Source organism: Manis javanica, chromosome 9 (genome assembly GCF_040802235.1).
Source record: "Manis javanica isolate MJ-LG chromosome 9, MJ_LKY, whole genome shotgun sequence".
Taxonomy (NCBI): Eukaryota; Metazoa; Chordata; class Mammalia; order Pholidota; family Manidae; genus Manis; species Manis javanica.
The window spans coordinates 26,196,052-26,210,727 of NC_133164.1; the positions used below are offsets into that span (position 1 = coordinate 26,196,052).

Sequence of the window (14,676 nt, forward strand, 5' to 3'; positions counted from 1 at the left end):
TTCAAAGGCCTGTACTTTACTTTTGAGCTCTTAATGTTGTAAAAAAGGTAAAAGAGTGAAAAGATAATTTAAGTTCATGATACTTTTACTCACCAATAGGAATTTTTATGTTTGCACTGATTTAAGGCTTGCCTGCAGTATATCACAAAGTGGTAACCATGATTTACTGAGCACACAGTTTTTGCAGCAACTGGGCAAGATACTTTATTATCTCCATACCTTACAGAAATCTTCAAAGGCAGCTATCATCAGCCCATTATGAAGAAATTAATGCTCAGAATAACCTAAAAACTTAAAAGTTAGAACACTGATATAAAAAAGCTGAGATTCTAACTTGAATTTTTCTGATTTTGAACCTCCATGTACTAACAAGCTCTCATATAAGGTTATAAAACATAAATATACAAAATACAAAATAAAATGTTCACACATTTTGCCTTGTGTGATCACTCAAAAGAGATCACTCAAACAATTAAGTATATTTAGTTAAGAATAAGTCTAGAAATAAACAAACTCATATACATAAATAAACTTCTATGAACTACACAGGAAATTTCATATTATTTTAATTTTAGAGATAACAGTGAGAGAGGCTATAGACACTCACCCTGACAATAAGGATCCATTTGATCAATGAAAGGCCAAATCCACAGATAGCACCATACCTTCCAGCTATGGTATTGGTGATACAGAAGGATAAACAAAATCCAAGCCAGTTGAAAATAAATGCCACTAAAAGCAAGAGAAACAGTTCTCTTAAAGACCACACTTTGTAAACAAATTAACACAGACACAATATGACATACTTCACTGTTAATGGAAACAGCAATTCCTTTTTTCTTTCAACTCTGTAGAAATTTTGTTTTTGTAGGGTTAACCTTTGCAAATATATTAGTTATTTACTATAAAAGGGGTATAAGCTTGATTTCCTGTCAGTTTGGCCAGCTTAAGCTTAGCACCCATATGTGAAACTGCACTTTTAAACCAGCTAAAAACCAGCTCAAATGTAGCTTTCATGTGACCCCCTATCCAGGAAGTCCAGCCTAAGCAGTCAGCCAACCAAATCGGCTTTTTAAAAAGTAGTATTAAAGATGAGCTGAATGAATCATAAAATATTCCTAGATACTGTTCAATGCCTCTTCTTCCTACCAAATAAAACCTGTTTTCCCCTCCTCAGGAAACCACCTACCTATACAGAGCCTTCATTTCAGGGAATGCTGGATCCTGTACTTAGCCCCAAAATGTGGGTCCTGAGTAGTATGGAAAAATTACAGGAGGCTGAAACTTTTTTTTTAATGGGACTTCTGAAAAACATCATTTGGTTTTAAAAACACAGCGAGGAGAGGGAAGATGGAATATAGGTTAAATAACAGTGGCCCTAAATTGACCACTGTTGAGTTACGTGATGGATAGAGGTTTATTATACTCTTGCCTAGTTTGAGAATTTCTATAATAAAGGTTTTTTAAAAAAGAAAAGAAATGGCCCTTCTTCTATCACTGGATGTTATGCTTAGACATAACACCTGGTACTTCTGCAGGGATCCTGCCAGAAGCCTGAGGATTAAACAGCACTCTAGGGAGAGAAGCAGAGCTACAGCACTGACAGTTTCTGCACCAGAGGGCTGCTTATCCAGGGTCTTCTTGTTTTGTGAGATAATCTCCTACTTAGAACAGTTGAGTAAGAGTTTTCCATTACTTGTAACAAAAATCATTCCAATACAGGTCCTTGAGAGCACCCTATCTGTGGTCAAGATACCAACACCACCAAAGTAATAACAGTAGTATAAAAACTAAGATCAAAGTACGCCTAGGTGTGGTCCTGTTTTCAGTGCCCATCCTCTTCAAGTATCTCCAACTACCTTTCAGAGACAGCAAAGCAAATCATCTAGAGAAATTCTGCTTTTTCTGAATTCTGAAGACAAAGAAGAAATATTTAGGATAAGTTTGAATAAAACACCTATTTCTTGTAAGCAACTCCCTGTTCCTCTAATTTCTTCCTTCTGAATGTTTTCTAGTCAAAGCTTTCTTGATCATTTATGGGAAGCTGTGTTTTGAGTCACAGTACACTCAACTCCCTTACATATGTGACCCTGGACTCACTGCTGACTGATCTGCAAGTACCTACCTCACAAAGTTGGTAAAAGGATTCAGTGAGATAATGAATGTAAAGAGCTTAGCACAGTATAGAACCTGGCACATGGTGATTGCTAAAGAAATGTCAGCCATCATTAGTACCCCAGCAAAATAATTCCTTCACCATACAGGGCGGTCCTATTTCTTCTGGGGAAAAAGAAAGAATCAGGAGACATTACTGGAGATAAAGCTTTCTTACTCTCCATTTTTTCTCTTTTTTAAACCTAGATACTCTACTTACTGATCAGTAGTATCCTTTACATCTACACTATGCAAAGCCACTGGCCACACTGCTTCTTCCTCCAGCTGCAGAACTCATCCTACTCTGCAATTTCAATATAAATGAATCAAAACTAAATGAAATTCAAACTTGAGTTCCTCAGTTGCAGTAGCCACATTTCAAGTGCTCAACAGTCACATGTGGGTTATAGCTACAATACTGGACAGAGAAGATATAAAGTATTTCCACATCATAGAATATTCTAATGGACATAATTGCTCTGTATCTAATTGGCTAATAATTGTGTTACCTGTGTGAAAAAACAGCTAAGAGCCAGGTCAGAATTAATTCCATTTCACAGAAGGGCAAATTGAGAGAACAATTAAGCTCCACATAGAGTCACAAGGCAAGTAAGAGTATGCTAGACTAAAGCATCCAAGTCTTGTGCCCCTATAACCAGTGACCTTTTTATTATGTATATATTTCCAACCTACCCAAACAGGTTAGTAGGACAACCTAGAAAGCAGAGCTATACACTACAGTTTATCCATTAACTAGAAAGTCTATACTTTAAAATTCTCAATAACCGCAAGATACTTTTAAGTTACAAAAGGGAAACCAGCAACTTTATAGTGAAGAGAATCTCGCAGACACCACCCGAACCTGATGAGAGTTGACATCACCAATAATAAGTATCCAGCTCACTGTCTCCTGATAAGATGCAATAAAAGGGCCCATCATTTCTGTGGTTATTCTTCCAAAAAGAAGGAAAGAAAATAGAGAAAAAATACATAACCTGAATCTGATCATGAGCAAACATTAGATAAACCTGAATTGGGAGACATTCTACAAAAATAACTGCCAATACTCTTCAAAAGAATCAAAGTCATAAAAAGCAGATAAAGACTAAGAAACTGTTCCAGACCAAGGCAGACTAAGGAAACACAGCCACTAAATACAAAGTGTAATCCTAGATTAGATCCTGGACCAGAAAAAGGGCAACAGTGGAACAAATGGCAAAGTATGAATTAGGTCTGTAAACTAGTCAGCAGCATTTCACAATGTTGATCATTGGACTGAAGTTACACAAAATGTTAATACTTGGAAATGCTGGATCAAAGTTATATGGCAATTGTACTATTTTTGCAACTTTTTCCTAAATTTAAAATTACTTCAAAAATTAACAGAAGTTCTAAACACTAAAAAGTTTGACCCTTGCTTTGAAAATAAGTATCATAAATGAATGAATACACCTATAATATTAACTAACACTGAGCACTTACTAATTTTTTTGATCACAGAAAAATACACCAGATTTCAAAGACAAGTGCCCAAAGAGTAATTAAATTCACTGTAGTTATTTCTGAACTATGTAGGGTTAAATTTCTGTCTTATCTTCAGGCAATTCTTTCTTTAAATTATGAGCCATTAAGACATGAAGCCAACAATTGATTAGTTTTAAGACATTTTCACTAAATTATAAGAAATAAGGTGACAAAAAATTCTTCTTCTTGTAAACAAAACAAATTCAAAAAAATGCAATACTTCATAAAAACCATATGAGTTTCTTAAGCTATAGTTACAACTCTTAGAGGTTCCCTTTCTGGATTCACTTATAATATGTAACCCCATTTAAAAGTTATATAACAACACAGCTTTACATGGACAAAACAAGTCAGTATGTATTGTTTCTCAGTATGCGTGGTGCCCAGACAACCCCTTTAAGATCTGTAACTTTTATGACCTGTCCCTGGTACTCAAAAGAATTTACTGACTAAAGATGCTCAACATCATTAATCACTGGGGAAATGAAAATTAAGCCATGAGATATCAATACCAAATGCTGATGAGTATCAAAGCAATAGGGACTCTAATTTACTGCTAGTGGGAATGCAAAATGGTACAGCCACTTTTACATTAAAGTTTGACAATTTTAAGTTAAAAATAATGTAATATTTCTTTATGTTTCTCTCAAGTCTAAAATAGGAATAGTGCAGGTGATTATTCCTATAGCACACTGATATGAAGATTCACACATGGTACAAAAGGCTAAACCTTAGAAGAAAAATTTTCTAAACAGCGCATTACATTTTTAAACACTAAGTCCAATTTCTATTTCCACAGAAATGTCAATTATCCAATGAACCAAATCTTAATTTCTAGCTTTTAACTGACAAATAACTGACTTCTACTTCACTCTCTTACACAGAAAATATGTTAAAAAAATCAGATCAGATACAAACAAGTTAGGGATATATGAGACATTTTGAGATGACATCAAGGTTTTATGAGAAGCAAAAATGTCAGGAGATACATATGTTTCTTTTACATTTTCTGAACACGAACACGTAATTACTTTGCCAAATTAAGGTGTAAGCTTGCTTTAGCAGTACATATGGTAAGAGATTGAAATGTAGATGTTGAAAACAGAGAAGGCAAGATTAAACCAACAAAGGCTTTTAAATGAAATATTCTTATCCATGTTCACCGTAGGTTTATCTGTACAACATACATAACCTGAAAAGCTTACATTATAACTTACATTAAAGAAAATCTATTTCTGGACTTTAGGAATGGACAATAAAATAGAATCTAGACAATAGCTACAAAATAGTTAAAGGTACATGGAAAATAGAGTAAGTTGCAATTTATAGAACAGCCACTAGATGGTAGTGATTACAAAAAAATCTGTGCTTATTAAAGCAAATAAGCTTAAGCACTGGCCTACAGCATACCAGAAAAAAAATTATCAAAAAATGAAGGTGAGAAATAATTTACCATTTTAATCTTATATAATATTGGTACAATAGCTGTAGAATAGGAAGCATAAAAATATAAGTTTTAGATAATTATTAAAAATGCAGTTAAGGCCAGATAATCTATGTAAAATATGAATGTTTATTTTAATAAACAATCATTAACCAAACAGGTAAACCAAGTGTCTAGGTTATTATGCATTTATAACACTGTTATATCAGCAAAATGTTTTCAAATCTAAAAAATAAATATCAAGAAGAGTATAGTAGGGTTAAGTGAAATACAGAAATGAGAAATGACTAAGCTGTGAGATAATTAGATGGTATCAAATAACATGTTTTAATCCTAAGAAACTGGTATTTACAAATAGTGCAATAAATTTAAATTATTTCTTTTCCAATTAAGATTTTTAAAAAAGATATAACCATGAAAAGAATTAATATTTATGCTTTTTTTAAAAATTGAAGTATCATTGATAAACAATCTTATGTTGGTTTCAAATGTACAACAAAGTGGTTCAACACCTACCCATGTTACTAAATCCTCACCCCCTCTAGGGTGTTTACTATCTATCAACTTGGAAAGATGTTACAGAATCATTGACTCTACTCTCCATGCTGTACTACCATTCCTGTGACCAATTTATACTGTGATTGAGTATTGTGCCCCTTTTTCCCCCCTCCCCTCCCCACCACCTGCGTAAACAAACCCTCGCCCCTGGAAACCATTAGTCACTTCTCAGGGTCTATGAGTCTATTTTATACTATTCTTTCTGTAAACAAAGTATGTGGAAAGCCTGCTATCAATATACAGGATTACCAGCTGAACTAAGAAAAAAATAAAAAAAGTTCATCAGACTAATGGTATAACACAGTACTTATTTATAGCCAAATTGTTGATTTCTGTTTCACCGTATCTAACTACAAACTTAAAACCGTAAGATTTAAATATTGCATATATATTAGCTGGTTGCCAACCTGAATATAACTTAGTATTTGAAGAGAAAAATTTAAGTGTCTGCCCACCTACCCACCCATTTCTGAGTGGTTATCTACTTCTGTTCTTCAGCAGATGAAATGAAAGAAAAGAAGAAACCGTTTCAAAATGTAGGAGAAGGTAATAAGCGAATATAGAAGTAACTCACAGAGTATGTATTTCCTATATACTCTGTTTTTAAAGGTGAATGTGGTACTTTAAATAAGTAAACTACTTCTCAGGTTTATTATCAAAATAAACCTTACAGTTAAAATGAATTAAATCAACATTCTATCAAACAAGCTTGATCATTTAATCAGGATGCAAGCAAAAACTCATAGTATCATAGTCTAATTAATTTACTTACATGAATATTGGGTTTCTAAAAAAGATTTTAGCAATTTAAATAGTTTGTATTGAAAAATATTATTTACATGAGTCTATTATATGTCAATCACTGTGTTAGGAAGCCACATAATGAAGACATAACACAGTCTTCCCTCAAGTAGCATAAGTCTACTTTATTAGTCAAATATTAAATTACGAATTTTGCAAGATATTAAAAATATTACTTAGGTTTCTGGTCTTCTAATTACTTGCCATTCCCCTGAAAATACTTTAGTATCTCAAAGCACATTGTTCCAGTTGCCCAGAATATCTTTCTCCAACCCTTCCTCTAATGATTAAAGACACTCAAATGGAAGTCCTTTGCCCGAAAAGCAGAATTTAGTTTCATTCTCCATGTTCTGTAAGCAGTGAGTAAACATAGAGCATTTCTCATACAAAAAGACATTTAGCTTAAATATGCTTATATATCTCTATACTGTCAGCATTTAGCATAAGGACTACAATACATAATTATTTGATAAGTATTTAATCAAATTCTAGGATTTGTATTTGTTAACATATAATTACACTTAATTCAGTATCAGGAACAAGTCACAATTTAAACAAGTATACAATATTTGCCTTTCCTAACTGTCTCTATTAAATAGACACACAGCCAATAAATGCAAAAAAAATAGTTCAGAAATGAAAGATCACTTACTGAAAAATGCCAGCATGAAAATGCCATCATTACCCACTCTGAGCTGGTCTGCATCACTGAAGTCATCTCTTGGTGGACACTCTTCTTCCTGAATCTGTAAAGCATATAACAGAACAGCTCACTAAACCAATACAGCTTTATTAGCTTACGTGTAAAGATAAGAATTTAAGTAAAATCTAATATCCTCAATTTCTACAGATAAAATGAGATAGTCTGACAGATAGAAAGTACTCAAAAACTATTATCAAGTGTTAATTTTTCATGGGCCTCCTTGAAAAGACTAGCTTTAAAAGTAAATACAAAAAGATAAAATTGAGCAACATCAAATTAATGAAAATGCAATCAAGAAAGAAAGATATGACTGACACTGATGCATTAGTGTCAAATGGGAGAGAGTAATTTTCATAATCAGGGGTGGAATCTAAATTGGTACAACCTCTAATGGTTGGCAATTTAGTAATATATATCAAAATAAATATGTATGTACCCTTTGACATAGCAATTCCATCTCTTTAAATATACTATACAGTATATACATATCTTCCCACTTATAAGAAATGATGTATTTAAAGATAATTCACTGCAGCAATGTTAAAAAAAGCAAGATAGTAGAGACCATCTAAATGTCCATCAACAGATAATTCTCTGTGAGTCTTTCATGTTTCTTACATGTCTTAAGGTGAGGACACTGGCTACCTTTTCTCTGTACTGTTTTTAAGGATATTTATACAGCAGATAGCTTTGGAAGAGAGGGACAGTATCTGTCTCCAGAGCACAGATGTGAGCATACTTACTGACCATTAGGAAATACTGGGTTCCCTAAACTCAGGGTTCCACACTGCATGTGGAGGCATCACTAGGACCTCTATGAGTATGCCCAGTGGAAACTAAGGCTCAAGAAACTAGCATGAGAAAATGCTAATGTTTTAGCTACTACCGCTGCTGTAAAAATCAAGTTTTTGTCTCTGACCCAGCAGTCTCATGTCTTCTGACAACATCCATAAAATTGTGAGAAGCTAACCAGTTAGCTTTCAAGTAGGGTATAAGCTCAAACCAGACTGTTCACGTTCTTGACAGATCAATGAAATAAATTATTGCAAGTCTATATAATTAATTCAAAAAGCAATGTAAAAATTTAAAAATACATAAAAAAGAAAAATTTTTTAATACTCTGACAATTTCCAAAATAGATTAAGTGAAAAATTCTGTAATACGATTCTGTGTACAAACAAAATACTAACATATTAACATGTTTGCTTGTTACTGTAGAGAACTTCTCTGAAAACTTATCACTGATTGCCTCCAAATTCAACAACTATCAACAGAATACCATCTCTATATAAGAATTTTCTTCCTACTTGAGATATATGAATTACATACAACAAAGTTGCTTCCCTTTCTTTCCCTATATTTCACTGACAAGAATAAATAACAAATAAAAACATGTTATTTATGCAATTATTAAAATGTGTAAATGCACTGCAAAAAAAAGTTAGGAAAGAGTGTTTAATAAGGGTTACAGTTTTAAATATGATGGCCAAACAGGCTTCACTGAAATGACACCTAAAGGAGAGAGGACAGAGAAGTGTTGCAGGCAGAAGGATAAGCCGGCTCCAAGGTCCTAAAATAGACTCACACCTGGTATTTGGAGCAGGAGGAAGGAGGCTAGCATGGTTTGGTTGAAGTCATTGACAGAGAAAGTAAGAAGAAATGGGTCTGAGTCCACTGAAAGACCTTGGATTTTACTAAGTGAATTGAATTTCAAGCTAATTCAAGAAATAAACATTAAAGCACAGTATAAGATCCCCAAAACATTCTCAATATAGTGGCAAGAATATAAATATTTCATAATTTTTTGAAACACTAGTCCAGAGATTTTTTTGTCATGGGACGTAATTTTTAAAAAGATAGAAGACATATGCACAAAGAATTCCTTTACATTAACACTGGAAAACACACACACACATACACACACACACAAACACACATTTGAAAATAATCTAACTGTTCACTAGAAAGGAATGATCACTAAATTATAGTATATTGATTTCATGGAATTTCGCTCAACCATTAAAGTTAACAGAAAAATATTATATATAATGCTTAAAAAATACAAATATGCAATAATTCAACTACATTAAATACTGACTTATAAATCAATAAGTAGGAAAAAATGGTAAACACTTTATAAATCAATTGGTAAATAAAATTGGTAAAAGACAAATTTTAATATGAATTATTTTAGAATATAAGAGAACAGATGGATTAAAGATGGTGGCATGAGAGGTGAGAAAGGCTTCCTCCTAAAACCACATATAATACTAAAATATAATTAAAACAACTAATCCTGAGAGAGCAACAGGAAAAAAGATTGCGCCAGACTGCATACACCTGGAGAAAAGAGCAGACCTCACGGAACAGGATAACGTACTAAAGCTGTGGCCCAGCGGGACCCAAGCCCCCCCCACCCCAGCTCACCGGTGGGAGGAAGAGAAACAGCTGGGAGGGAGTGGAAGGCCTGGGACTGCTGAATACCTAGCTCCAGAGATCTACTCTGGGAGCACAAACCTACATTTCATGGTGCTTTCATGATTACAGGGTTGGAAAGCTGGGACAGGCAGAATTCCTGGAGAGACTGAGATGCAAGTTGCTTGTGGAAAGCAGGGATCCATATCTGGCTGCTCTGGAACAAAAGCTTATACCTGTGTGCTCAGCCCACTGGTTTAGGCAGTGGAGACAGGCATAGCAACGGGGAAGCAGGAAACAGCTCTTTCCACCCCCCAGGCACCAATCCCACTCCCCTGCGACCCCCAAGATTGCTTCAGGGGCTGAACAGCTCCAGAGAGTAGAGCTTCTGGATACACAAATATGAAATGCCACAGGAACGTGGTCCAAAGTAAAATTAATATAACTCCAGAGAAAGATTTAAATGACATGGACCTCGTGACTCTTCCTGAAAGGAAGTTCAAAACAAAAATCATCAACATGCTAATGGAGGTAGGGAAAGATATCCAAGAACTCAGGAATGAATTCAGGTCGGAGATCCAATCGTTGAAGAGCACAATGGAGGGTATTAAAAGCAGATTGGATACAGCAGAGTAGACGATAAATGAAATAGAAACTAGAAAAGAGGAATACAAAGAAGCTGATGCACAGAGAGAAAAGAGGGTCTCTAAGAATGAAAGAATATTGAGAGAACTGTGTGACCAATGCAAATGGAACAATATTCGCATTATAGGGATACCAGAAGAAGAGAGAGAGAAAGGGATAGAAAGTGTCTTTGAGGAGGTAATTGCTGAAAATTTTCCCAGTCTGGGGAAGGAGACAATCTCTCAGGCCATGGAGATCCACATATCTCCCAACACAAGGGACCCAAGGAAGACAAAACCAAGACATATAGTAATTAAATTAGCAAAGATCAAGGATAAGGACAGACTATTAATTAAAAGCAGCCAGAGAGAGAAATATGATCACATACAAAGGAAAGCCCATCAGGCTAACATCAGACTTCTCAGCAGAAACCTTACAGGCCAGAAGGGAGTGGCATGATGTATTTAATGCAATGAAGCAGAAGGGCCTGGAACTAAGATTACTTTATGGAGAAAGATTATCATTTAAATTTGAAGGAGGGATTAAACAATTTCCAGATAAGCAAAAGCTGAGAGAATTTACCTCCCACAAACCATCTCTACAATCTATTTTGGAGGGACTGCTATAGATGGAAGTGTTCCTAAGGTTGAATAGCTGTCACCAGAGGTAATAAAACCACAGTAAAGAAAGTAGAACAGCTAATTACTAAACAAATGCAAAATTAAATTAATTTTTAATTTTGTTAGCCTGATGAGCTATCCCCAAAGTCAATCAAGGGATAGACAAAGAATACAGAATATGGTACCTAATATATAAAGAATGGAGGAGGAAGAAAAAGGAGGAGAAAAAGATTTAGATTGTGTTTGTAACAGCATATTAAGTGAGTTAAGTTAGACTCTTAGATAGTAAGGAAGTTAACCTTGAACCTTTGGTAACCAAGAGTCTAAAGTCTGCAATGGCAATAAGTACATACCTATTGGTAATCACCCTAAATGTAAATGAACTGAATGCACTAATCAAAAGACATAGTCACTGAATGGATAAAAAAACAAGACCCACCTATATGCTGCCTACAAGAGATTCACTTTAAACCCAAAGATATACAGACTAAAAGTGAAGGGATGGAAAAAGATATTGCATGCAACTAAAAGAGACAAAAAAGCAGGAGTTGCAGTACTTGTATCAGACAAAATACACTTCAAAATAAAGAAAGTCACAAGAGACATAGAAGGACATTACATAATGATAAAGGGGTCAATCCAAGAAGAAGCTATAACCATTATAAATATGTTCCCAACACAGGAGCACCCACATATGTGAAACAAATACTAATAGAATTAAAAGGGGAAATAGAATGCAATGCATTCATTCTAGGAGACTTCAACACTCCACTCACTCTGAAGGACAGATCAACCAGACAGAAGATAAGTAAGGAGACAGAGGCACTGAACAACACAATAGAACAGATGGACCTAACAGACATCTACAGAACTCTACTCCTAAAAGCAACAGAATACACATTCTTCTCAAGTGTACATGGAACATTTTCAAGAATAGATCATATACTAGGCCACAAAAAGAGCCTCAGTAAATTCAAAAAGATTGAAATTGTACCAACCAGTTTCTCAGACCACAAAGGTATAAAACTAGAAATAAATTACGCAAAGATAATGAAAAATCCCACAAACACATGGAGGTTTCGCAACATGCTCCTACATAACCAATGGATCAATGACCAAATAAAAACAGAGATCAAGCAATATATGGAAACAAATGACAACAATAATTCAACACTGCAAAATCTGTGGGACGCAGCCAAGGCTGTGCTAAGAGGAAAGTATATTGCAATACAAGCCTACCTCAAGAAAGAAGAACAATCCCATATAAGCAGTCTAAACTCACAATTAATGAAACTAGAAAAAGAACAACAAATAAGGCCCAAAGTCAGTAGAAGGAGGGACATAATAAAGATTAGAGCAGAAATAAACAAAACTGAGAATAAAACAATAGAAAGAATCAATGAAAGCAAGACCTGGTTCATCAAGAAAATAAACCAAATACATAAACCCTAGCCAGACTTAACAAGAAAAAAAGAGAGTCTACACACATAAACAGAATCAGAAATGAGAAAGGAAAAAACACTATGGATACCACAGAAATACAAAGAATTATTAGAGAATACTATGAAAAAGTATATGCTAACAAACTGGATAACCTAGAAGAAATGGACAACTTTCTAGAAAAATACAACCTTCCAAGGCTGACCAAGGAAAAAACAGAAAATCTGAACAGACCAATTACCAGCAAAGAAATTGAACTGTTAATCAAAAACCTACCTAAGAACAAAACCCCTGGACCAGATGGCTTCACCACTGAATTTTATCAAACATTTAGTAAAGATCTAACACCCATTCTCCTTAAAGTTTTCCAAAAAACAGAAGAGGAGGGAAAACTTCCAAACTCATTCTATGATGCCAGCATCACTCTAATACCAAAACCAGGTAAAGAAGCCACACAAAAAAAGAAAATTACAGAACAATATCCCTGAAAAATATAGATGCAAAAATACTCAACAAAATATTAGCAAACCGAATTAAAAAATACATCAAAAGGACCATACACCATGACCAAGTGGGATTCATCCCAGGGATGCAAGGATGGTACAACATTCGAAAATCCATCAACATCATCCACCACATCAACAAAAAGAAGGACAAAAACCACATGATCATCTCCATAGATGCTGAAAAAGCATTTGACAAAAAAACATCCATTCATTATAAAAACACTCAACAAAATGGGTATAGACGGGAAGTACCTCAACATAATAAAGGCCATATATGACAAACCCACAGCCAACATTTTACTTAACAGCTTTAAGATCAGGAACAAGACAAGGATGCCCACTTTCACCACTTCTATTCAACATAGTACTGGAGGTCCTAGCCACGACAATCAGACAATACAAAAAAATAAAAGGCATCCAGGTTGGCAGGAAGAAGTTAAACTGTCCCTGTTTGCAGATGACATGATATTGTACATAAAAACCCTAAAGAATCGACTCCAAAACTACTAGATCTAATATCTGAATTCAGCAAAGTTGCAAGATACAAAATTAACACACAGAAATCTGTTGCATTCCTATGCACTAACAATGAACTAGCAGAGAGAGAAATCAGGAACTCAATTCCATTCACAATTGCATCAAAAAGAATAAAATACCTAGGAATAAACCTAACACAAGGAAGTGAAAGACCTATACTCTGAAAACTACAAAACATTCATGAGAGAAATTAAAGAAGATACCAATAAATGGAAACACATCCCATGCTCATGGATAGGAAGAATTAATATTGTCAAAAAGGCCATCCTGCCTAAAGCAATCTAAAGATTCAATGCAATTCCTATCAAAATACCAACAGCATTCTTCAATCAACTAGAGAAAAATCATCCTAAAATTCATATGGAACCACAAAAGACCTCGACTAGCCAAAGCAATTCTTAGAAGGAAGAATAAAGCTGGGGGCATTATGCTCCCCGACTTCAAGCTCTACTACAAAGCCACAGTAATCAAGACAATTTAGTACTGGCACAAGAACAGACCCATTGACCAATGGAACAGACTAGAGAGCCCTGATGTAAACCCAACCATATATGGTCAATTAATATCTGATAAAGGAGCCATGGACATACAATGGGGAAATGACAGCCTCTTCAATAGCTGGTGTTGGCAAAACTGGACAGCTACATGTAAGAGAATGAAACTGGATTATTGTTTAACCCCATAAACAAAAGTAAATTTGAAATGGATTAAAGGCTTAAATGTAAGTCATGAAACCATAAAACTCTTAGAAGACAACATAGGCAAACATCTCCTGAATATAAGCATGAACAACTTCTTCCTGAACGCATCTCCTTGAGAAAGGGAAACAAAAGTAAAAATGAACTCATGGGACTACATCAAACTAAAAAGTTTTTGTATGGCAAAGGACACCATCAACAGAACAAAAAGGCATCCTACAGTATGGGAGAATATATTTGTAAATGACATATCTGACAAGGGGTTAACATCCAAAATATATAAAGAACTTACACACCTCAACACCCAAAAAGCAAATGACCCTATTAAAAAATGGGCAGAGGATATGAAGAGACACTTCTCCAAAGAAGAAATTCAGATGGTCAACAGACACATGAAAAGATGCTCCACATCACTAATCATCACAGAAATGCAAATTAAAACCACAATGAGATATCACCTCACACCAGTAAGGATGGCCAGCATCGAAAAGACAAAGAACAAATGCTGGCGAGGATGTGGAGAAAGGTGAACCCTCCTACACTGCTGGTGGGAATGTAAGCTAGTTCAATCATTGTGGAAAGCAATAGGGAGGTTCCTCAAAAAACTAAAAATAGAAATACCATTTGACCTAGGAATCCCACTCCTGGGAAT

The 14,676-nt window shown here is 34.8% G+C and overlaps 1 protein-coding gene across 3 annotated transcripts in view; it reads right to left on the reverse strand.

Moving 5' to 3' along the window:
* The window catches only part of NDFIP2 (Nedd4 family interacting protein 2), a 75,982-nt gene that overhangs the window by 12,589 nt on the left and 48,717 nt on the right, over positions 1 to 14,676 (reverse strand). For 2 of the 3 annotated variants that reach the window (XM_037010306.2, XM_073212459.1), the window contains exons 4-5: positions 7,134 to 7,227; positions 608 to 732 (exon numbers count right to left, since the gene is read on the reverse strand). In XM_037010306.2, coding sequence (XP_036866201.1) covers positions 608 to 732; positions 7,134 to 7,227 — 219 coding nt within the window. The remainder of the gene's footprint in view (positions 1 to 607; positions 733 to 7,133; positions 7,228 to 14,676) is intronic. The other variant, XM_073212460.1, reaches the window with a different exon arrangement.